The following is a 23,361-nucleotide window of genomic DNA, read 5'->3' on the forward strand; positions in this document are numbered from 1 at the left end:
TGTAGTTTTTACGTTTGAACAAGGCAGTGAACCTATTGTTTTTGTCAGTTTCTGTTTCTTTATTATTTATTTTATATAGCTTAATTGCACTGACTGAACAAATTACAGAAGCATTGTTTTTACATGTTTAACCAAGCTTGTGAAGCTACTGGTGTATTTAAGTGTGCTGGATGGCTGCAAAGTAATAAAATAAATTTGTAGTCCAGTACATTTATGTTTGTGTTTAAAAAAACGAAAGAAATGTTTTAAGTCAGTTCAGTGCTTTTTTTCTGTATCGGATCGGTATTGGCTGATTCTAAGCTTCGGATATCTGATTAGGTGAAAAAAGTCGATCGGCGCATATCCATTTAAGACTCTCTAAATTTAATATTCTTTCCTGATAATGCCATCTATTTTATGAATTGCACTAGTTCCTCCCACAGTAAAACAACTACAGAACATAATTTTGCCACTGCCATACCCTCGGCTATTGAGAAACGATTACTTCCTGTAGTAGACTCTGCAGAAGTTATAAACTTTTACCCAATCGTTAACGTTTGGCAACAACGCATGCAATGTGCCAGTTCAACACTATGAAGCTTACCAGAAATTCTACCAGAGAAATCCATCTCAATGGGAGAAAGCCCAGTCAGAGCCCTGAAGGGCGATGAGAATTGAGCGGAATTGCATGAGAAAACGATGGCATACCTAACAAGTCATAAATTGAAAATACTATCTGACTTCAACATAATAATATCATAAACTAAGTTAGGTCTCTTTTGTTTCTTCTCTTTCTCTTTAACACATGGTGTAACAGGAGTCTTTGGAAATCCAATCATCGCCGATCAGCTGTGTCCATTTATAAATAACTACACAGTAAACTAATAATAGAAGCAATAACACATACCCTGCATGGTTTCAGGTTGCCAGAGGGGATAAATGGACTACTGGGGATTATTTTTGGGGACTGAGTCCAGCGGGACCCTTTCGCTGTAACACTGGTCCCATCATATGCGGCGGAGCAGTCAGCCAACTTGGCACTTACTTGACAGGGCTGTTGCCAAAAGACACCTACTTATTACAACTAATAATATTTCCTGCCTCTCCTGCTTACAGGTCAGTTGTGTTGTCTTTCACAAGGGAGGCATTGTGTTTGGCTTCGTCGTGTTTTGACCTGTGGCATCACAGCAAATAATAAAGCCCAATGTATTTGTCACTTCAGAACAAAAAAAAAGTCAATTGGTATTTTCAGACTTTTCAAATGAGTAAGTGAGGTGAAGAAGTAGATTTCTGCTGTCTGTGATATAACTGTGACTCAGAGTGAAAAATAAGACATTGGGATATGAGGAAATGAGGTGAGAATATGACATACATAGCTAAACCACATTGACACAGCAACCTAAAAGTATAATTACCCTTACTTTTTGTACTTGTACAGGAAGAACGTTGCATTACTTGTTGCATTATGATTTCAATGAAATGTTTTCCCTTTTCTACAAACAGTAAAGAAAATAAATGCTAACTCTTTGCCCCTTCATCCTTCCAGACTTTCACATCTTTTGTCTTTTCATGCTGCCAGCTTTCAGGTTCACACAGAAGCTGTCTGCCAACCGACCACGGGTCTCTTTGTATACTTCTTGACTGAAAGAATGTTCTCTATAGTCTAATGTAAGGAAATATAGATTTATAACTCCATTAAATGTATAGTCACAATAACTATGGTTTGATTTGGAGCCATAATCTGTAGTTTTATAGACATAAACACACCGAAGGACATAAAAAAGACTGCAATATAACATTGAGAATAACAGACAATTAAATTGTATGCCACATTGCATTGATGCAGTTTTTACTGGTTTTATTGGTATAACTTTAAGATAAACTTCATTTTTGTTATATTTATAAAAATGAACACAAATAAAAGCTTGGAATATATTACTTGGTTTCAATTTTTAATGGTTAATGGAAGAACTGAAATCAACTTTTCATTGTTGTACAATACATATTCTAAATCATTGAGATGCATTAATGTGGGCTGAAAAAGTTTACCTTTAATTTTTTTTTAAATGTGATGTCCATGGAAGCCCAATATTGGGAAATGTGATTCTTGACTCATATTTAGCAATCTTTATCTTTAAGTTTTGAAAGTTAGTTTCTGCTACTTCTCTTACAAACAATAAAAGGTTTGTGAACTGTGACCTAAAAGGAGCATTATTTTGAAAAGCTGGATTTAAATAAAACTAATTTGATTAGAAATGTGGATTAGAAAGACATTAAAACATGTTTCACAATTTGAATAAAATTGGAATATGTTAAACCGGAGTCAAAGCATGATCAGTGTGAACAAATTTTCTGTAGAAACTCAGACTACTCACACTAAAAACACGCATTACATCGAGATCACAACACAAAATGCTCAGCAGGGTTTAAAAAATGCCTGCGGCAAAACTTAAGGAATCAGCGGAGCAGGTTCAAATTTCTGTTCATGACTCAACTAAATGGAAAATATTGAACAGACAACGTGTCCATGACCGAACAGCATAGAGGACATTCAGTTTGCTGCGCTATATAACTCTGCTGCACCATTAAACAAAGGTTTAGAGAGGTGATGACATAACATTATACAGGATAATATCACTGTAAAGGTGAATGTTAGCTTCTGTAGAGCTACTCGAATGGGAAAATGAAATAAATCTTCTGAGGAGCAGTTTGAAACCAAGACGTCCCAATTTGAAGTTGCCTGGTTCACCACCATAAGTGAGAGTTTATAACTATTTTAGGTCCCTTCTGACCCTTTGAGACCAGGGTTAATTTGGTTGAGTAAGAAAAATGGTCCACATGATACCCCTGAAATGGATCCCTTCATTGGGTGTCTACGTTTCCTCTTAAACTGCAGAAAAACTTGGATTTCTTTTTACTTTTGACAAGTTCAGCATGGAAATACCCAGTTTGAAAAAAGCGTAGTGGGGTGTTGCAGAGGTTTTTGAAGCTATTTTACCATCTGATTAACAATTCTGGGGAAGTGTGAACCATCATGCAGCATAGACAAGAGTCTGTAAATAAAAATGTTAAATGTAAACACCAGTGAGTGCGTACGGTATTTATAGCTTAGTGGTTTCCATTTTGCAAACTAAATGCACTGACTATGTATATTTAAGCTAATTAGTGGTTTACATCTGAACAGCCAAAAGGCAATTTATAAATCATTTCCAACTTTTTTTTTTTTTTTTTTTGGAAAGAAAGGAGGTACAATGGCTGGATACTGGGAAACTGCAATTTATTTTCTGCATTACATTACCTTAAAAGCGCAGAGAATAAACTTCACACTCACACATAACCCGAACTTCTACATATTTGGCTTTTTTCCAGCCACAAAACCCCAGTTTTTCATTAGAATTTTATATTATAGACCAGCATGAGGTAGGTCATAATTTATAAATAAAAATCTGAAGTGTGGCCCCTTTACAGTAAAACTTAAAAATAAAACCCACTCACCTAGTTATTAAAAAGAGTCCACCTGCTCTATAAAAAGTCGGCTGCTCTGTAAATGTTTTAGAGGAGTGTTAAAGAACACTAGTGAAAAAAAAGCATCATGAAGATCAAGAAATGCAACCTAAAGGTCAGGAATAACGTATTGAAGAGGTTAAAAGCAAAGTTTGGTTTAAAAACTATATTAATTAACTCGTGATTAAATTAGGGTTAGAGTTCACAACTATTAGTCAGAGTTTCCACAAATCTTGAGTTTATGGCAGATTGTTGAAGAGGAAGCTGTTATTAAGTCATGCTAGGCATGGCTGGCCATTATGTGGTCATCTTGAAAATTATGGTAAAATAAAATTAGCTTAAGTCATTTTTTTACCCCTTAAAGAAAATATATTAACTACATCTTTTTGATTATTTTAAAGTGTAGTAGTCACAAAATGCATTTTTTGAGCTATAATTTAATAAAAAGTAAGTATTACTTATGGAAATGTATCTGAGTTGCTTTCACTTTCTTTTCAGATAAAAATACAGCGGAAACAAGAAATTGTTACTGACCGTAACAATCCATTGAGATGTGAGTTTGGGGTTTACGAGCCGCACCTCAACGCGCCGCTTTCTCTTCCTCAAGCTTCCAGGCGAGTCCTTTGATTGGCTGCCAGTGACATCATGCTACCTCGTGTCTGGGACTGGAGGCAGTTCAAGCCACACCGCCCCACGCCCCGTACCCCCTCAACCTCCTCCCCACCGAGGGACGCAGCTCCGTAGGCCCCTCCCACAGCGAGGCCGGGCCTCACTGTACGCATAGAAAGCGCATTTCATATTAATGAAGACGCGCATTGGCTCACAGTCTCGTCAATATCGCTGGCAGACTTCCTTCAATATTATATGTAGGAGAGCAGGGTAAAAGTACCAATGAAAGAAAAAATGTTGCCGATCCACAACAAGGCTGGGACGGACTGAATGGAGGCAGCGCTGTCAGCGGGGGGAGATAATAAATCAGTCTGCAGTCAAGCCCGACACTCACCGGTAAGCGCAAAATACAAGTTATCAGTGTCGCAAGTTGTTGTTTAAACGCACAGACGTAGAGCGATTATAAATAATGAAATTGAATATCAAAGGAGTGTTTTATTGTGCCCTTTTTTTAATTTTATTTTTTTATACTATTTCAGAAGCGTGTTTTATTGAGCTTTTATTTCTTTATTGTACCAAAGTTACAGTAAAAATGCCGAATTCAGCCTCGGCATCAGAATATGTTTTATTTTCCTTACACATGCTGCTGTGAAATTGGATTTCCTTCAGTCTGCAGCTCTCCTCATCTCTGCCTCATCACATTCTCGGCACGTTCTCCTGCCGGTTTCTTCAATGAATTTGGTCATGAATGATCACTGCTTCTTTTCTGCTGAACCTGCACAGGCAATGCTCGGGACAAGCACAGCTCTAGGCGGGCGTCTTTACATAACATGCCAGGAGGACATGCTTATTAAAACCCCCTTTGATCAGAAATGAATTACCATCCCCTTTTTTTCCCTCTGATAGCCTACCCTGACTTTCTATTTGGGTGAGAGACAAAGCTGCAGCAAGGCGTTGATGCAGTGTTTTCGTCTCTTGTTCTAAAAGCTTTGGATCAGACGGGGAGCAGAGTTGGCATGAAAAATTCAACATCACACACATATGTGATGTACAGTATCTGGGGGATGATTCATGTTAACTGCTCCCACAGTGATTTAGTTACAGGATACCCTCTGATGATCTCACCGTTTATTATTAGTGGTCAGTCTGTCACTCCTAAATTTTCCTTCTAACTTGGGTGTAGCCCCTGCAGGTGTTGACAGTGCTAATATTTGGCTCCACTGTTCACATTGCATTGCAGTTTGCATGTTGATCTGTCAGTAAAGCGTTTGAGTTGTCAGAGTCTTTCATGTGGCTTGTCCCTGCCTTCGCAGAGCTGCTTGTTGAGTTCTCCGTAGACGTCCAGCCCTCGGCCTCCCCATGCCTCCATCTCCCCTCGACGACAGAATTGTGGTGGCGCTGCCAAGGCCGATCCGACCTCAGGAACTCCAACTGCGCCTGGACACCAGCTACCTGGACTCAGTCACCAGCAGCAGCAGCAGCGACACAGTCATCAGCACCACCGTGGTGAAGATCCGGGCGACGGCCAATCTTGTGACGTATATGCCCTCATCCAAGGGCTCCACGCGCTCGTTGTCGTGTGGATGCAGCAGTGCCAGCTGCTGTTCTGTGACTACCTATGAGAAGGACAGCCAGAGCCTCGGCCACAGCCAGGTGAGCGCCAGCAGCCCCAACCTCAGCTATGCCGGGCCGCCCACGCCGATGGTCGGCAAACATGAAGCGCTCAGCACTCCCAGCCTCACCCAGGGCCAGCTGAAGCCCCTAGCTTCCCTGAGGGTCATCCACCCCAATGAGCTGGCCAAGCGGATGACCTGCTGCCCGCTGGGGCACCCCATCGGGCCTGTCCCCGTCATCATCGACTGCCGGCCCTTCTTGGAGTACAACAAGAGCCACATCCGCGGGGCTGTGCACATCAACTGCTCCGACAAGATCAGTCGGCGCCGGCTGCAACAGGGCAAGATTACTGTGCTGGACCTCATCTCCTGCCGCGAGGGGAAGGACTCCTTTATGGGCATTTTTTCCAAAGAGATTGTGGTTTACGACGAGAGTACCACAGACCCCAACAGGCTGACATCTGCGCAGCCTCTGCATGTGGTCCTGGAATCACTGAGGAGGGAGGGCAAGGACCCCATCGTCCTCAAAGGTAACAAGAAGTCAGACATAATAAGAAAAGAAAGACACAACAAAGGGAACACACTTTCCTGGGAGTTGGTTTGTTTGGAAGAATTACTTGGATAGGAAAGCTTTGGGGTAAAGAGTAGAGGTGCAAATGGTGACTCTCAGTCTGGTAACCTCTGACATTTATCTTTCTGCTTTCCCAGTACTTCCTCTCAACACTCACAGCAATTTATAATACCACATTCAGCAGACATTCCACCAATTATCAAAGCTAAGCACGTAGGCACCGGGTAGTATGCGATTCCAGTGGTATAACCTTGAATTCCTCAGAAACACAGATAGAAACAATAACATCTATCATGATCTAACTGCTTGCCAACTACTTTTTAAAAAGCATTTAAATTTGTGCGTGCAGTTTCTTTAGTTTCCACACTTTAGGCGTCTAAAATGTTGGTGTTCTCTAAAAGCACAGAAGTAGCCTTCTGTTAGCCAGCTGAACGGCAGTGTGTAGCAACAGGTGGAGCAAGAGAAAACCAAATCCCTCTGTCACTTCCTCTGGCGTTCAGTTAAAAAATGCTTTGTCAACCAAAAACAGAATCATACATAGAATGGTTAATTTTTTAAGAAATTGTGAAAATGACTTGAAACTGATTGCTAAAATTATACAATGTAATAATAATGCTATCTGAAACGTTTATTATTTATGGTAATTCTTATGCTTTCTAATACGTAGATTAAAGCAAAACCTATTACTAATTCATTTAGTTCTTAAAATATTTTACCTTTTCTTGTTCTAACTCCAGTAACTAGCCTGCAGTTGGCTGCTTTACAGACGACTACTCATCTCTTATGAACTCACAGTATAGCATTAATAAAAGTGATGGGTAGCACCTTCAGATATTACCGTACTTCAGCCCTCACCAGCCATTTTCTATATGACAAATATTAGGCCTTTTAGCTGTTAGTAAAATAAGCAATTTAGTGAGATGGTCATCTTTGGCTTGCTGCCACTTTTTTTCCAACTTTTGTGTGTGTTTAAAGTACAACACAAGTGCAACAAGCAGAGTTTAGATGGTTAATTTGGGTAGTTAGTATGTAGTTTGCTGCTTTAACTGGAGCACCTTTAATGTCTACACAATGACGTTTTGTGTTTTTTACTGGAAATGTCTCAAATTTGTTTTTCTTGCAAGCGGGGAAGCGGGGAGTGCGGTGCTGCTCTTCACTTCATACGATTACAGAAAACCGTACTGAGTGCTACGCTTTCATTTCATTAAAAGGACTTTAAACCACAGGAATGGTGTGATGGGGGGGCGAAAAAATGCAGTTGGGAAACTGCAACATTTTACCCTGCATATGCATAATGCTGAGCGTTTACATCCTCTTCATTCATCAACACATGCTTACCCTCTTTAGCCTCTTCTTTATGGCAAACATTACATTTTGCATGAGGTGAGAAGCAGCTGTTAGTAAATAAGGCAATCTGCTGAGATGACAGTCTCTGGGTTGTTGCCATGTTTTCTATCTTTGGTGTGCTGCGTGTTTGAAGCTGTGTGCCACGTCGGAGGCTTGGCTGGGAGTGTTTTTTTTTATTTTTTATAATGCCCCGCAGTCACCATGTTGCTGTTAGATCGGAGCACCTTGATCCTTTCTCTTCATGCCTGTTCCCCTGCTCCTCCCCCCTCCGGTCCGTCTGTGGACTTTGATGAAACGAGGCTCCTCTCCAGTTTCTCATCTTGCGCTGGTGTCTGTCTGAAGCTTGGCTCAGTGGGAGGAACAGGCGGACCGTCTTACTTTTTCTTCGTCTGGTTTAAATTCATCTAGTCATCTTAAAGCCTCTTTTTTTATATTACATTTCTTTTCATTTAGTTTTATTACATCCTAGTCTAACACAGTGCAAGAGAATGACTTATATTTCACCAAAAGGTTATGATGATAAATAGTTTTTCTGTTTGCAGATTTATTTACACGTACCCCATTATTTGCTGTGTTACCACCAAATTATAGTCAGGATTTACAGGTAAACATGGCTGCTTCCTTTCCTCCTGCAGCTGAAAGCAGATATAGATTATGTTGAATCCATCTTTAATAGCCATAAACAGCTCCTTGCTTGTTTTGGGAGGATGTCGCTGAGCTTCAGAAACAGCAGGTGATCAGTGAGAGGCAGAAACGGTTAGACAGGAACCAAGATGCTGCTGGCTCAGCCAAGAGGCAGAAACGCGTCTCGAGTTTTCAGTTTTCAGAGAGATGGCGACGCTCGAGAGGTTTCATCCCTTGTCAGCGGATATTTCTGAATAATCTGGTCCCAGCTGGATTTTCTGCTACTTTTGATGAAAACAAAACATGCAGCTGTCATGCTTCAAATATAACATAGATGATAAATGGGTGTTGCTGTTACACGTGGTTAACGTCTTTAGAGGAACCTAAAATAAACCTGGGCTTTAAATAAGTTTGAGGTTAACATTGTTGATCCCCAGAGATCATGGATTGCTCTTCAACTTTCTAGCTATAAACACAAAAATTAAAGTCAGAATTTTCTACATCAACAGTGCTTCTGCCGATGTTTGCAGTTTGAAATATGTGTATACTGTTGGTATTTACTGACACACTAAAGATGTGTAAAAAACCCCATTATATTTACTCCTTTTTTTCATAATGTCACATTTATATAAAAATGTAATTAAAACTATTAGTACCCGTGGTGGTTCATGCGTGGATGGCACCCTGGGCAAGAACCTTAAACTGCCACTCTACATTCAATAAAGTGCTCTCTTTCTGCCCCAAATAAATCTTTATTTGTTAAAAGGTAGCATAACATGAACTTAAAACTTAATTGTCTCAATCTAAAGTCACCATAATACTAAAAGATTTGGAAATGGTTTTCTTTATGTCGACATTAATGTCAAATTTTATAAAAAATGTTCCTTCAAAAAGGGAAAAAGTTCCTTATTTAAGAGTATTTGAATCTTCAAATCATATACCAACGTCAGTGTTACTAGCCGCCTGTGGTTTACGGCCATATTTTGTCTCAGTGATAATTAAGTAATATAAAAGTTGTCTAGAGAACAACTGGCATAGCTATTTTTCTCCTCAGATTTCACCTAACACTTTTTTTTTAACACAAACATAAGTAAAAATGTGTGTGATTTATACTTATTTTAGTTAATCACAGTGTTTAGGAACTCAGCAATGCAATTTATATTAGAGAGTTTCTTTTTTATTTTTTCTGCACATTTTTACCAGAATTACTAAAAATTGTGTTTTTGTAGATCGCCTGTGCCAAGCTATTTTATTTAACCAAAGGTTTTTGCTATCGTCCTCTGAGAGTTCTCTTTGGGAGCATTTGTGGACAACGAGAAATAAGTTAAGTTACGATGAATGTTATATTGTATAAATAAATAAAAAAGAAAATGACCTCTTGCTGAAACACAATAAGCTGTTAGGAAAGTACCTGAAACCTTTATTGTTTTGCTTTCACTTATGATTATAGACCTCAGACAAAACAAGGAAACAGTTAAGACAACTTCAGGACAGCCTGACCGCAAAGCAGCAGCAGAAAAATGCAGTTTATTCATAGCTAGTTAATAAATTACATTTACCCCCTGATGATAACTGAAAGAGATTTTTTACAACTCGTTTGCCAGAAAAATTTACATTTAACAGATATATCTTTTGCGCTGAGTGAGTTACAAAAGCCAGTACAAAAAAAAATTTAAAAAAGAAAAAAAAGTAATCTCAATAAAAGAAATTGCAATGTTTACTCATACTACTACTTGTTTAATTTTGATCTCATTATTTACATATTGTGCTATAACCATGTGTAAACTAATAAAAAACATGTGAGTGACTTTTTAAAAAAATGTTTTACAAATACAAACTAATTAAGTTGCCAATTAGATTATTTAAAATCTGAAGTGGAAGATGACCAAGGAGGACTAAATGTAAGAAAATGCCAAATAGAAAATAAGCTGCTTATTTAACTATACAGGATTAAGTTTAAAACTATATTAATTTTAGGCTAACTCCTAAATGTGAGGTTTTTTTTCTGAAGGAAACATATTGTTACTCAATTAGATACATTTTTGTTGCCTGCTGCATTATTATTTTACTTTAATTCTAAGAATTAAAATTTTCATAAGGATGCTCTTTGTTGTTTTGATAAAGACAAGAATCAGGTCACATTAATTTCATAAGGATAATTGAAACTTGTGGTTTTGTCGCTGCTCAGACTTTAAAAATGAAACAAATGAGGAAATACTTTCGGCCTAAGTCAAAAGTCCCTGTTCTCTAAAGTCACTTTAGTTTGGTCACATCTCCTATAATCACTTCCCTCTCTTCACCAAAATATAATTATTTCCATATGACAGTGTGGGATTGGCTGTGTGCTTAGGCTAATGTCCCTGTCAATGATTAACAATCTGTTTCATGAAAACAACAACTTTCAGTGGAGACTCCCACCTGCTTCCCACCCTTGGGGAAGTGGTGAGAGTTTTAGATGGCCTCACATGGCATGATGTCAGCCCTCGCATTGTGAACAATGCTCAAACTGATACTTGGACCCCCCCTCCTCACAGTGCCGAAGGGAAACTTTGGCCTGTGGCATCGCTGTTGCAAACAGGTGCAAGCCGGTTCTTTGTAGAAGCGCACATGCCCAGAAGAGTGTTTAACCCTGAGTGTGCCTGTTTTCCTGCTGTCTGAGTTGAGTTAAGCTAACTGCAAAGATAATTTTGAATTTACGTTCAAATCCAAACTGAGGCATTCAAATTAGAACCAAATTAAAATGTGCGTAGCTTCAAAGATGGACTTCATCAGATACAGTATGTATGCAAAGTTTAATAGTGTTAGTCACAACCTGAGCCATGTGTTGGTCAGACTAAGTATTTTTAGCTTTGGACTCTTCCTGGGGGAATTAACCATCAACCCATGCTGTGTTGGCTCAATGCATTGCTCAAACTATGAGCCTTAGCTTAGATAAAGAAAAGGTTGAAATAAATTCAATAGGATGACCAGGATACATTTAAATGAAAAGGTTATCTAATTCATGTCATTGGGTTATGAAAGCAAAATAAAACCCAAGTTTTACATTTTAGGGAAGCTATTTTTGTTCTTTTTTTTTTTTGAAGGGAAAGCCAAAGATAGCATTGAGAACCATCTGCTTACCTTTGGTCTTCTGTTATTTTTGCTTTTCTGTTTTTGCCAATAGTATGCCTAAGTCAGTAAATACATGTTGACTTTTTAACACTATTTTTATTTGGACTTAAGCCTAACATCAATAATTTTGGGGTTAGAGGAATCTGATTTTTGTAATCTGCTGCACTGCTACGCCTATACGTGATTGCATCAACCAGTTGTCGTATTAAAAGGCTGCACTGGTTTCTGTGTTGTCAGGAGGCCTTAGCTGCTTCAGGCAGAGCCATGAAAACCTGTGCGAGCACTCGCTGCACCTCCACGAGGGTTTGGAAACGGGCGCGTCTGCCGGCCTGACGGGGCCTCTACCTCACTCCCTGCCCTCCACGCCGGACATCGAGAACGCAGAGCTCACCCCCATCCTGCCCTTCCTCTACCTGGGGAACGAGCACGACGCTCAGGACCTCCACCTGCTGCAGCGCATGAACATCGGCTACATCCTCAACGTCACCACCCACCTGCCTCTCTACCACTACGACACCGGCCTGTTCAACTACAAGCGCCTGCCGGCCACCGACAGCAACAAGCAGAACCTGCGGCAGTACTTCGAGGAGGCGTTTGAGTTCATCGGTAGGAAGTTCTTAAAACTGAAAAACTAAACCGCTTACATTCTCAGATTAAGTAGAAGCATGTACCCGGGAGGGTGCAAACGCAAAAAAATTACTTTTTTGTTGCTCCTACTTTTTTTTAAAAATGGAAAGAATTAAAGGTGGAAAAGTTGTGAATCATCACTGGATTGTGCCTTTAGCCACACACTCCTACACATTGCTGGATGTAGCTGCTGTAACTTTAATCTAGCATTTAATTGTTACTTTTTTTATGAAAACAACGTAGCACATCCTTGCCTGAGACCTATTTTGTAGATATATTTGGGCCTTGTTGGTCTTGCTTTTGCTTTTCAAAGCATTTATTGAGATACTGGATTGTGTGCGCACATTTTAAATCAAATAGTGTGACAGCTATGCGGTGGTGGTGGAAGTGACAATAGCACTTACATATCTGAAAGGTCACCCCCCTATTGAACAATGCTGTCGTAGGACGTGCCAATCTGAAAAGGTCAGAAGCCACGACATTTTGTCATCTTGTCATGCACTTTATCTCAGATGTAAATAGCTAAAAAATTGCAAACCTTTGAGTAAACTACCTGAATCTCTCTAAAACACCCGTGTTAGTCTGTTTTTCTCAAAAGTAAAATCCTGTTTTCACGTTAGTTACCAAGCATCTTTATATCACCGAGGTGCTAAATAATAAACTACTCCAAATGCATAATTTACACCAGAGCCACAGAGATGATTCATAGTTGCAGCAGTACTGATTTTTTTTTTTGTGTGTGTGTTTACAGAGGATCAATAGCGCAGTTTGTGTTGACACAAAGAATTATCTGGTAAATACTCCCTGTGGCGTCAGGAAAAAGATGGTGTGTTTCTTTCATTCATGCTCCACAGTTTACGTAGGTCTAAATGTTTTCACAGTATCATTACCTGGTGTGAAAAAAATCACAATACATTTGAAACAAAGTCATTTTAGATATAATTCTATTTATTTTCAAATTGCATTTATTTAACAAAGGGTGCTACTTTCATAACATTTAAAATTACCTGTTCTCTTTGTGAAGTAAAACATATTCGAACTGTTTAAATTGTCTCTCCTGTAAATGAGAAGTAGTAAGCTTCTTTCAGCCAGCTGACCACCAGTGTGCAATTACAGGTGCAGCAGAGAAAACTCTGGCTACTCTTAGATTTGCTCTGGTGTCACACTACAGTAGGAATTACACGACAAAATATTTAAATAGCCTTTGAAACAGTTTCAAACTGGTTGGTGATTGCAGTCTAAGCCTAGAAACTGCAAAACTACATAAATGTTGCTAAATCAAGATAATGGATGAAGTCAGTGCAGTTGGCTGCTTCTCTAACGGATTTTTATTTTACTTCTCTAAAATAAAACGTGTTTCCTTTTTAATTAACTACTTCCCATCATTTGTAATAAAACTAGTATGAGGGCATGAAAAGGATAAAAGAAAAAAATAGTCTCAGAAAACCATATGTAATGTTTCTTTGGCATTTGAAATGTAGTCAGTAAGGAACTTAAAGCGTTCTGTTTTATTTCTGATCATGAGAAACGCCTCCAGTTGTTTTGATATGAGGTGATTTCCAACACTTCAATGCCGTAACATTTGAAATGTCACTGAAAATCAGGTACTTCTCCAATAACAGATTAGAATAAATAAGCGCAGCAGCAGTTGTGTCAACAGAAGTCTTTGTTTGCTATGCTACTTCCTACTTCCTGTGTGAAAATAAAAAAAAAATCCTGAAGATATTATGTTCGTTAGCTTGAAAAAAAAAAAAAAAAACGTAGATGAAAGCTGATCGTGTGATGATCAGCTTTCATAGTTTGGAGAATTTGAGAATAACATCAAGAGCACATCTTTGAAAATATAAAACAACACAAATATTGAGGCAGTTACTCTATTATTGCCTTTAGAATAGGTGAATTATAGAGTATTAGGCATGAGCCGGTAAACCAGTTTTAAAAAAGTTTTTTTTTAAATGTTCTTTAGGTATATGGGATATCAAGTAACACAGCTCGGCCCCTACCCCACCTGTTGCTGTCTGGAAGAAGTCTAAACTATGTTTTTAAATCCGGTTTATACCAATTTGGCTGTTTGAAATGTGGAATCTAAAAAAAACTTATATTACGTTTACAGTTTTATAACTATAGTTGACACAGGACAAGCTGCTTGACAGCTTCTTTAAGAAAAAAATGATACTGTGGTGTAAAATATAGTTTGAAATATTTTTAATGCATGAAAAAAAAATGCTTCACACAATCAGTTTTGGATCAAAAGCACAAGTATGCAGTTAACCAAAATACATTTCTTCTTTCTTCTGCCTTACATTTGCAGTTTTCTTTTTCACTATTTTGCATTTTTATTGGATAAGACGAATTGTTTTCAGTGAGAGACTTGTATCGACCATGCGTACATTTGTTCTCACCAAATGAATGTTTTCTGCTTACACAATTTGATGGGGATCATAAATATACTTCAGAAACCTTAACTGGCCCAAATGGGGATTAGAGCCAAAATGGAAATATGGTGTAAATACATTACATTACACATGTAGTTTGAGCATTTTTATGATTATTTATCTTTAGTATTTATCTTTAGTATAGATGACAAAGCAAACTAGTGGTTTATGTACAAGAGAAATGTTTTAATCCCTAAATATGCAAGATTTTTAATTTTGTTTTTTCGTTATTGAGTATTAAGCATACAATTATTTCTTTAAAGGTCAAAACAGACGGAGTTTTTTGATTTTTCCTGTGGTCACTCTCAATGCAGAACTTCAAAATGTGACTAAAGAGCAGTAAAGAAAAGCAGTTCTCTAGATTCCTATTCTTATCAATGGGGAAAGAGTTGACATTTGATAAAAGGCCCTAATCTTACGCGTGGCTATAAAGGAAGTTGTAACGTGTTATCGAGCAGGATGACTGAACTTCCTCTTCGAGAACAAACCATCCGTATTTCCATATTTAGATCTTCTTCTTCCTTTCTGCAGAGGAAGCACACCAAGCAGGTATGGGCCTCCTGATCCACTGCCAGGCGGGCGTGTCGCGATCTGCCACCATCGTGATCGCCTACCTGATGAAGCACAGCTGGATGACTATGACCGATGCCTACAAGTTTGTGAAAAGCAAAAGGCCCATCATCTCGCCAAACCTCAACTTCATGGGCCAGCTGCTGGAGTTCGAGGAGGACCTCAACAATGGAATAACGCCACGGATCCTCACGCCGAAGCTGATCGGCGTGGAAACCGTCGTCTAGACGAGCCGCTCGACCCAACGCTCTTTGCTGTGACTCTGGCTGCTGTACAAACCGGTTGGAGGTGACAAAGAGAGACGGTGTGTGTGTGTGTGTATTTTATTTAAAAACCTCCTCAACTTCGTCTTGGAGTCTCTTGAGATCGCGACCTCTTGGTTGATGATGAGAGATGGCGAAGCCAGGAGGAGGCGGCGAATCAGGTGGGGAAGGAGGGAGGAAGAAAATCAATTGTGCTTTGGCGCAGTTACATATAAAAAGGGACTGAGGCACACAGTTTGCAGACTCAGGCAGGGTTTGCCACAGCAGTGCCTGTCTAAATATAAAAAAAATAATAAAAGATAAAAGATAAGGACTTGTTTGGCGTGTTAATCTTGTTGTTCTATTTTTATACTGGGATTTTAAGGGGATGACCATGACAAGCCAACAAAGGCTTACTGTGCAATAATTTCCGCTGAATGCAACCTTGATCTTATGTGTGTATATATTGGTAATGATCAAGAAAAAAATATTTCCAGCTCTTTGCTGAAGAACCATTTTGATTATAATGTAACAACTGTTCAGCTCTATATGTGTTTATGGTGCATACAGTAATGCTGTAAGATTTGGCGCTGATCTGTGCGAGAACCAGAGAAGAAGAAGGAGGAAAAGAAGAAGAAGAAGAAAAAAAAAGGTTTTACTTTAAGTGCAGCTTATGGGATTTTGTTTGCTGAAGCATAACTTCATATCTTGTGTGCTCGCTTCAGCGTGTTGGTTTTGCCATTCGTGCGTCCGCGTATATTTTTAGCAATACGCATACTACCAGACAGCCATAAGAGCTCTTTTTATGCATGGCTGCTGGTGGAGAAGAAGAAAAAGAAGAGAGAGAGAGAGAGAAAGAGAGAGAGAGAGAGAGAACGAGCGCTGAAATAATCGGGGAATATCATAAAACAGGGCTACTGCTGATGTTTAATGTAACACAAGGGAGGATTTTCACTGCCTGCTTCTGTCTCCTCTGTTTGTTTTTGCTCCACTTCATCCATTAGCCGGCTCTGTTGCACTGTACCTCACCGTGCGCCGTCTCTGTCCACTCGCATCCAATATTCTTGGCAATGCCCCGCGTTCCCAGCTATCACTCAGCCAAGTTCTACGGTAGCAACGTTGAGGTGTGTGCTTCAAATAAACACAAATGTCCTGTTGTGGAGTTCAGTTTATCGTGACAGCAGTGGTGCAGCAGAGCGGCGTAACCTTTGGGAGGATTTGTTTTGAGCTGCCTGCTGCTGCTTCAGTGCCTCTACTGATGCCTTAACTCAACTGCGTTGAAAACGATGGCATGCAAAAACAAAAAGCACTAATAACTGAACGAACGTCACATAAGGGAATATAATTTTATAATTTTCTTTTTGGTTCTTTTTGGTTTGCATTTTGCCAAGGTATCACTTTCAGAGAAAGTTGAGGTCATATTAGGAAAAATAACAACAAACATCTTATTTCTTAATGCAAATTTAGTTTGGTAATTTGTAGAGCCAATGTTTCTGGTCAAATAAGATAAAACGAAAGCGACATAAATTTTTTTTAGAAGATTTAATTGTAACTTTGAGCCACTAGTGGTGGCATTTTTTTATTTTTTATTTATTTATTTTTTTTTAAGAGAGAAATAGCATCAATTTAATATTAAACAGGACTTGGGGTAAACGTACAAACATTTTCTATTTTTCTCCCACTCACCTTTGATCCATATTAAACATGTACAGAACCTTCCACATTTTCTTCTCCTTGTAATAATTTATAAATAAACTTTATGACAAGTTCCTTTTATGTGGTGGCGGCAAAATACCACTACATAAATGATTTAAAAGAACACAGCTTTTAATTTTAATACTTTTATTATGCAGGGAAAAATCCAGTGTCAACACAAAATTGGGGTAATCACAAACTCAGTTGCAACAGCAAATGGTAGCCATAAATATTCCAGTTGAATAAAAGTCAGTAATGCAAATTCGATGCAGCTTTTTCCTCATTTTCTAAGTTGATCAGAGTGTCTGGGAACTTTTAGTTTTAAGTCCACAGCTTTCTGCTGCACAGGTGCATAGATACGACATAGATTAGTGTTTTAAGACGAGAGGAGATGCTACTTAAGAAAGGCATATATGTGTGTTTTTTTTTGTGTCGGGAAATTAAAATGAGGCAATTGCTCCGCGCCAAAGAGAACAACAATTAAAAAATGTAAAATGACTGAAGTTGTGAAGAAAAAAGCAGGACAAGGTTTATATTGCAGCTACACTCAGTGAGGTAACAGAGGTATAAAAATAATAAAAACCTCCAAAGCTAGAAAAGATTGCCATCTTAGGACCACCAAATCATTCTAACAATTTATTGTGAGAAAAGGAAAACGTACTGAATTACCGATTATCCACTTTGCAGAAAACTACTTTACTCCGCACTGCTTAGATGTTATGTTAATTTACTATATTTCATTCGAATAGTGCAAACGTGCAGAAGATGTTTGAATCCACCATATTAGAGCTGGTCTGTTGAAACCTATAAGAAATTTTGTCAAATGAAATCAACATCCATGGTGGGAGATTAAATGCCATTGTAGAGTCTAACCAAAGTTTCTTTCGTGCTCTATTTCTTTTGTTTTTTGAGTTATTGATTCAAGATTACATTATAGGCTTGTGACACAAATGACAGTACTGTAAATGGCCAACTTTATGCCATTTCCAACGTCTGCATAAAGCAGAGCACAAACTTTATACATGTTTTTAAGGAATCTGTGTGTATTGTTAAAAAAAACAACAAAAAAACAAGCATTTAAACACTTATGATCCGAGTTGTCTGAAGCCTTTCTGTTCAGGCCCAAGCTTTCCAAAACATCAGGAGTAGTTTTTCCTCTTAGGTGAGAGAGAAACAAAAAAAATCTTCATTTTAGAGCGACTCCAAAGCTGAACTGAAGCAGCCTCTTCGTACGCTGTCCCTACTCTGTTTATGTCCGTCAGTCGTCCACAGCAAGGCATAAAATGAAGCACAGGGCTAACAATAACTTTGACAAGGTGCCAAAACCATCATCTGTTTTGCAATCCACCCACTGCATCATCCATTACATCCAATTGAATCCAATAGTTTAGAAAAGATCATCTGTTGTTTGTGAGCAGGAAGAAAGATTGTACAAGTACGTGATGTCTGTTCAAGATGGCTTCGAGACAGAGAACTGCAACAAAAAAATAATCCCTCGTGAAAAATCATGCTATGCAAAATGAAATCGTCACAGGATGTTTCCAACTATCAGTTGGGAGATTTGGATTTTCTTTGTAAAAGGGAAAAAAAATAATCAAGTCTGTCTTGTTTTTGTTGCTGTCATCACTTGTCTACTGGTGCTCCACAATGAATCTGAGTTTATAAACACCATATATGCTAATAACCATTTAGAGGACATGCATCTTATGCATCTGTGCTTAAAAAAAAAAAATAGATGGCATACAAAATGTCTGAGCTGGCACAAAACGAGATACAAGGATGTTTTCATTGAACCTGCTGGTTCCTGCAACTTTCAGTAGCAAACGGCTTTTTTTTTATTTTTATTTTTTATTTTGTTCAATTGATCTCTGACTGAAAAATCGGACTTTCCTCCCTTACTGGAGAGGAAGCGTGCTGTGTGCTTCTGCTCTCTGAGGGTCGTAATGGTGCTCTTCGTCTTTCATACGCCGTTCTTTCTGTGGAGGTCACGTCCTCACTGACGGCTCCAAAAAGGCATCCGCTCCCGTTCGTTTGGAAACAAGGTTCTGAATTAGGACGACATCGAGCCGTCACGTTCGACGCGGCCTCTTTTCGACTCGGACTTGTTCAAGAGTTTCTGCTTTGGGCTTGGACGCTCTGGTGGATTTGGGCTTTGCTCTTAAGAGTCACTGTATATTTCTCTGTGTCTGTAGTCTACAGTCAAGTATTTACAGTATATGAATACATAAATATATATATAAATATATCTATTTTCTTTGTATGCATATATTCATTACTATTTTTGCACTGACTTACTGAGAAATGGGTTTATTTTTTTCCACAAAGGGTGCTACTATACTGGAGGCCTTCTCCCACACCTTTTTGCATGACTTGCTCAAAATTCCTCAACTGGTCTGTCATCTCTCCTCCTTGAACTGTTGCAACTCAAGCACTGTAATTTTGTAATCCCTACTTGTGAGCTTTGAAATAAAGATGGAAGCTTCAAATTTGGTTTGGTGTCCTGGAGGCCTGTTTTAAACGCAGTTCCCGTTTCTTTCCTGACAGCTTGCTTTGCCAAGACTGAAAAAATGTTTTAAAACTTTTTTTTTTTTTTACCTCAGTGAGCAAAAACAACATCCAATAAAACAATAATAATAAAAAGATTTACAAGGGATAGAAGAAGATTAGTGCTTCTGAGGTCAAAATTAATGGGATGCTAACAAAAAAATAAAAGTAAAACTTCAATCATCTTTTTTAATGAAGAAAATGTGTTGATGATACATTTAAATGTAAAAATAACAAAAAAAATATGGAAGTGTTTTTGTGTTTTTGGCTCGAACGCAGTACCCAGAATCAGACTCTCCCAGAAATATCAGACTTCACAACAATAAAGACATTGCAGCGTTTATTTTAAGACCGAGCCTGTGAGCATTTTGACATTTGAGCATGTAGCGTAGGCAGCCAAAGTTGCTAATTATCAACACTTGCCTCCATTCAGCCATGTGTCACATAACTGCTCTAGTTATGAGACTATATTTACTCCACCTTTGCAGGCGTCCGTTGCCTCATGGCTAGCGAGGTACTGAGGGTGTATATGAGGGGGGTGGCCTAGAGGTCAGGGTCTCTCCTTAGGAACAAGCTCAAAAATAGTTTTAGTGTTGTTTCTAATTACAAGCGATGAGTGCCCCGCCTCATTAATCCTTTCCTATCAGCACTGGGCAGGCTGGCGGGACCAGAATAGCCCTGATCTTTGTGCCTCTGCACACAGCTCTCCAGCCAGCACTGCATGGACGTATTAGGCAAAAACGCCCCGAGAGGAGGACTTACCTTTTTTCTGCACACACATATCAAAGTGTGTACATACTTCCCAGTCAGGGGAGGCAGTGAAATAAAGCAGAGAGGACCTCTCTGCGCCTGAGGGCCGCTGCGCTGGTTACCATCAAAGCTGCTCTCTGTCACTGGAAGACATACAAATAAAACTTTAAATAAAACTTTATTAAAAGTTGCATCAACGTAAAACAAGGCTTCTCATGTTTAATATGTTCTTACATAGGGGCGAAAGTAGGTTTAAATTCTTGAAGGAACTACGATTGAGAAAATCATCAGTAGCTCATTGTGCAAACCAAAACAAATAAAATCATAAATATTTTACTGTACTGTAGGCAACCTGTATGGATAATGCAGAACATAGAAGTACTTCCCAAACACTGAATTGGTGGAAATTTGACACTTTTTGGGTACTATGTTTGTAAATGTATATATTAAATAAATATATATATTCCCTAAATGCCAGTGAATTTCTTAAACTAAATGGCCAGAGATGCATTTCCTTTTCAATCACTGTAAAATAATTATTCTTTTAATGCAACCGGATACCAAAATTATGACATAACATAATGAAACGAAGGCAAGAAACAAAACCATCTGACATCTCTGCATAGTGAACTTCCACTTGACCTGATGACATAGGAGGTTGAAAGATGGCCAAAATAATTGTAAACAAAGAGGTCTTACACAAACATTTGAGTTTCAGGGGATTTGAGAGTTTTATTGACGACTGAGAGTGTAAAACAGTTTTATCCAGTCAGATGGACCTTGTCCTTGAGAAAAACACTGCAGGCAGAGGAAGAATTCATCCTGCAAGGACTTAAACCATGGATGTTTGGGCCAGAATATCCATGATGATCCACGAAGGATGACGGACAGTAACCTGAGTGCTGAAGCTGAAACAAATGACGGCAAGAATAACAATCATCTCAGAGAGTTAAGCCAATCTGAATATGTTTATTTATTTTCTGTACTTTTGTCACTAATATTCCCAGCTCTCTAGATTTTTACTCTATTTTGAACCATTCTCTGTAAACATGAGAGATGAATGTGCATGAAGCAAATCCCAGCAGTTTTTGAAATACTCAGAGTAATTAGCCAGGCACCAGTTCAAAATGACTTAATCCATTTTTTTCCACGTTTGTACTTCTGGAAGTCTGCATGGCTTCATGAATTTATTTGCTATCATGTAATAGAATAAGACACTGATTGTGTTAAGAAGCAACTGAAAAAAGATGGCTCGTTAATTGAAGTGTTTATGTGCCTAAAGTGAACTAATTCAGATAAATCATTCCGCTCATTGTGATGCTGAGATGTTCTGCAGCTTACGCAGGGGAGCGTCAAACCAGGAGCAAAGACAAAAAGACAGACTTACCTTTTCCCAGGAAGGGAAATGGTAAGGCGTAGAGTTGGAAGTGCATAGACGAGAAAGAGAAGGCCCATTTCACAGAGAACAACCATGAAGGATGGCGATAAAAGTTTCCCTGGACTGACACAGGAGACACGAATATACCTGTGCAAATAGGAAGGAACAGATAAATAAGGATGCAGCTGTAGGAGACAACCTGTGTGAGGAAAGATGTTCAAAACGATATCAAACGCCGTCTCGGGCTCTGCACGCAGAAGAGATAAAAACGCTGTCATCCGCAGCTGCTGAGTCCACAAGATTTTTCTGGGCGATGTGTAATTGGTTGCGGCACACGTTGGACTTTCCCAACGTTCGCCTGTCGTGTGTTGTTACATATCATAACCCACACTGACGACGGCACAAGAAACAGGTCAGCGCTCGGTGTGGCGACACAAAGCCTTATGCTGCAAAGCAACGTTTGGAGTTTATCTGATGTTTCAAGGTTACACTCCCACTTCTGCGATTCATGGGCAAAATGAAGATGATGCACAATATTTGTTTCATTTAGCATGCTAATTTCAATCGTGACTCACTGGATGATGAATATTATTGCACATAACAATATGGCCCAAAATATCTCAAAGATTCATTCAGTTGGCTTTGATTAAGGTGATTTATCCAGTGCGTCCCTGAATAACACACAACTTATACACAGGTTGTGTGATAAAACCTGCTGAGAATAACTCTGAGTTCATGACTAGTTACGTTTTTGTCACTTGAATTAATAACACACAAGATTACTAAAAGATTAGTTTTTAAAACAGGTTCAAAATGGGGGAGTAAGTTGGGCTTTCAAAATAAACAAGTGATCTTAAAAAATATGAGTCTTTATGTGACATTATTGCATAAAAGTAGGCTCCAGATTAATGATGGACCCTACAGTGGCATTAAAAGTAATTATATTGTCCTTTCAAAATAAAGCTGGCAATTTCTGTCAGCTGAATTAATTTATTTTATTTTTTATACTCAGGACACAGGATCAAGCTAATCTGACAAAACCTAAAAACAATAAAATAAATAGGATATAACCAGACATAAGAACATAAATAACCCCAAAAAAGAAAACTGTATCCACACAAAGAAAAACCAAAACCCAGCGACGAGACACACTGTGAAATGTAAAAGTTCTCTGCCTTTGCTTGTAAGAGAGCAAACTTGGAAAATAAGCAGGGGATTAAATATTTATTTCCACCCCTGTAAACCGTGTTTGGGAACATGCTGAATGAATGCAGCCAAACGAGCTCAGTGCACCTGACCAGGCCGTCTTTAGTCTGGAAAGTCAAACCAAAGACATCGAAAAACAGTCTGACATCTAAAAAGCAAACGTCTTTTGACAAAATTCACTACGGTTATAGATTTCCAGGCTACATATATATGTCTTTGTGTTTTATTCTGTTACATAATTGTTAAATCTCATAAGCTTTGTTTTTGAAAATAGCCGAAAGGTTGTCCGAACACCTCTGAGCGAACTCTGCTGCCACCAAACACATCATGTTGTTGAAACTGCGTTCCACTTTCATCTGCAGGGTCAAGAGCAATGCGTCGCCGTTTGGCCAAGACGGATGAGAAGCCCTGAAGGTTTCGACATCAACCAGATAATGAATGTGAAACACTTGAAGCAGCGAGAAAGCAGGTAGGAAGGGTAGGCCTTGAGCGGGTATTGGCTACTTACCAAAATGCAATGTCATGCTTTGAGTTGTACAACGGTTTCTCAGAAAAC

The 23,361-nt window shown here is 38.8% G+C and overlaps 1 protein-coding gene across 1 annotated transcript; it reads left to right on the forward strand.

Moving 5' to 3' along the window:
• Positions 1-4,286: 4,286 nt before the first annotated feature.
• On the forward strand, positions 4,287-19,417 carry dusp10 (dual specificity phosphatase 10). The gene is made up of 4 exons (XM_015053112.1): positions 4,287-4,488; positions 5,406-6,235; positions 11,596-11,964; positions 14,952-19,417. The coding sequence occupies exons 2-4, from the start codon at positions 5,452-5,454 to the stop codon at positions 15,215-15,217; spliced, it is 1,419 nt and encodes a 472-aa protein (XP_014908598.1). The 5' UTR covers positions 4,287-4,488; positions 5,406-5,451; the 3' UTR covers positions 15,218-19,417.
• Positions 19,418-23,361: the final 3,944 nt, after the last annotated feature.

This window comes from Poecilia latipinna, unplaced genomic scaffold, assembly GCF_001443285.1.
Source record: "Poecilia latipinna isolate Pla-1442-1.1 unplaced genomic scaffold, P_latipinna-1.0 Scaffold1160, whole genome shotgun sequence".
In the NCBI taxonomy this organism is placed as follows: domain Eukaryota; kingdom Metazoa; phylum Chordata; class Actinopteri; order Cyprinodontiformes; family Poeciliidae; genus Poecilia; species Poecilia latipinna.

Bases quoted from the DNA above. Each gene is read 5' to 3' on its own strand.
- dusp10 (XM_015053112.1), top strand. From the start codon at position 5,452: ATGCCTCCATCTCCCCTCGACGACAGAATTGTGGTGGCGCTGCCAAGG. The intron at 6,236-11,595 runs GTAACAAGAAGT...CTGTGTTGTCAG, and splicing joins GGACCCCATCGTCCTCAAAG to GAGGCCTTAGCTGCTTCAGG. The intron at 11,965-14,951 runs GTAGGAAGTTCT...TCCTTTCTGCAG, and splicing joins GGAGGCGTTTGAGTTCATCG to AGGAAGCACACCAAGCAGGT.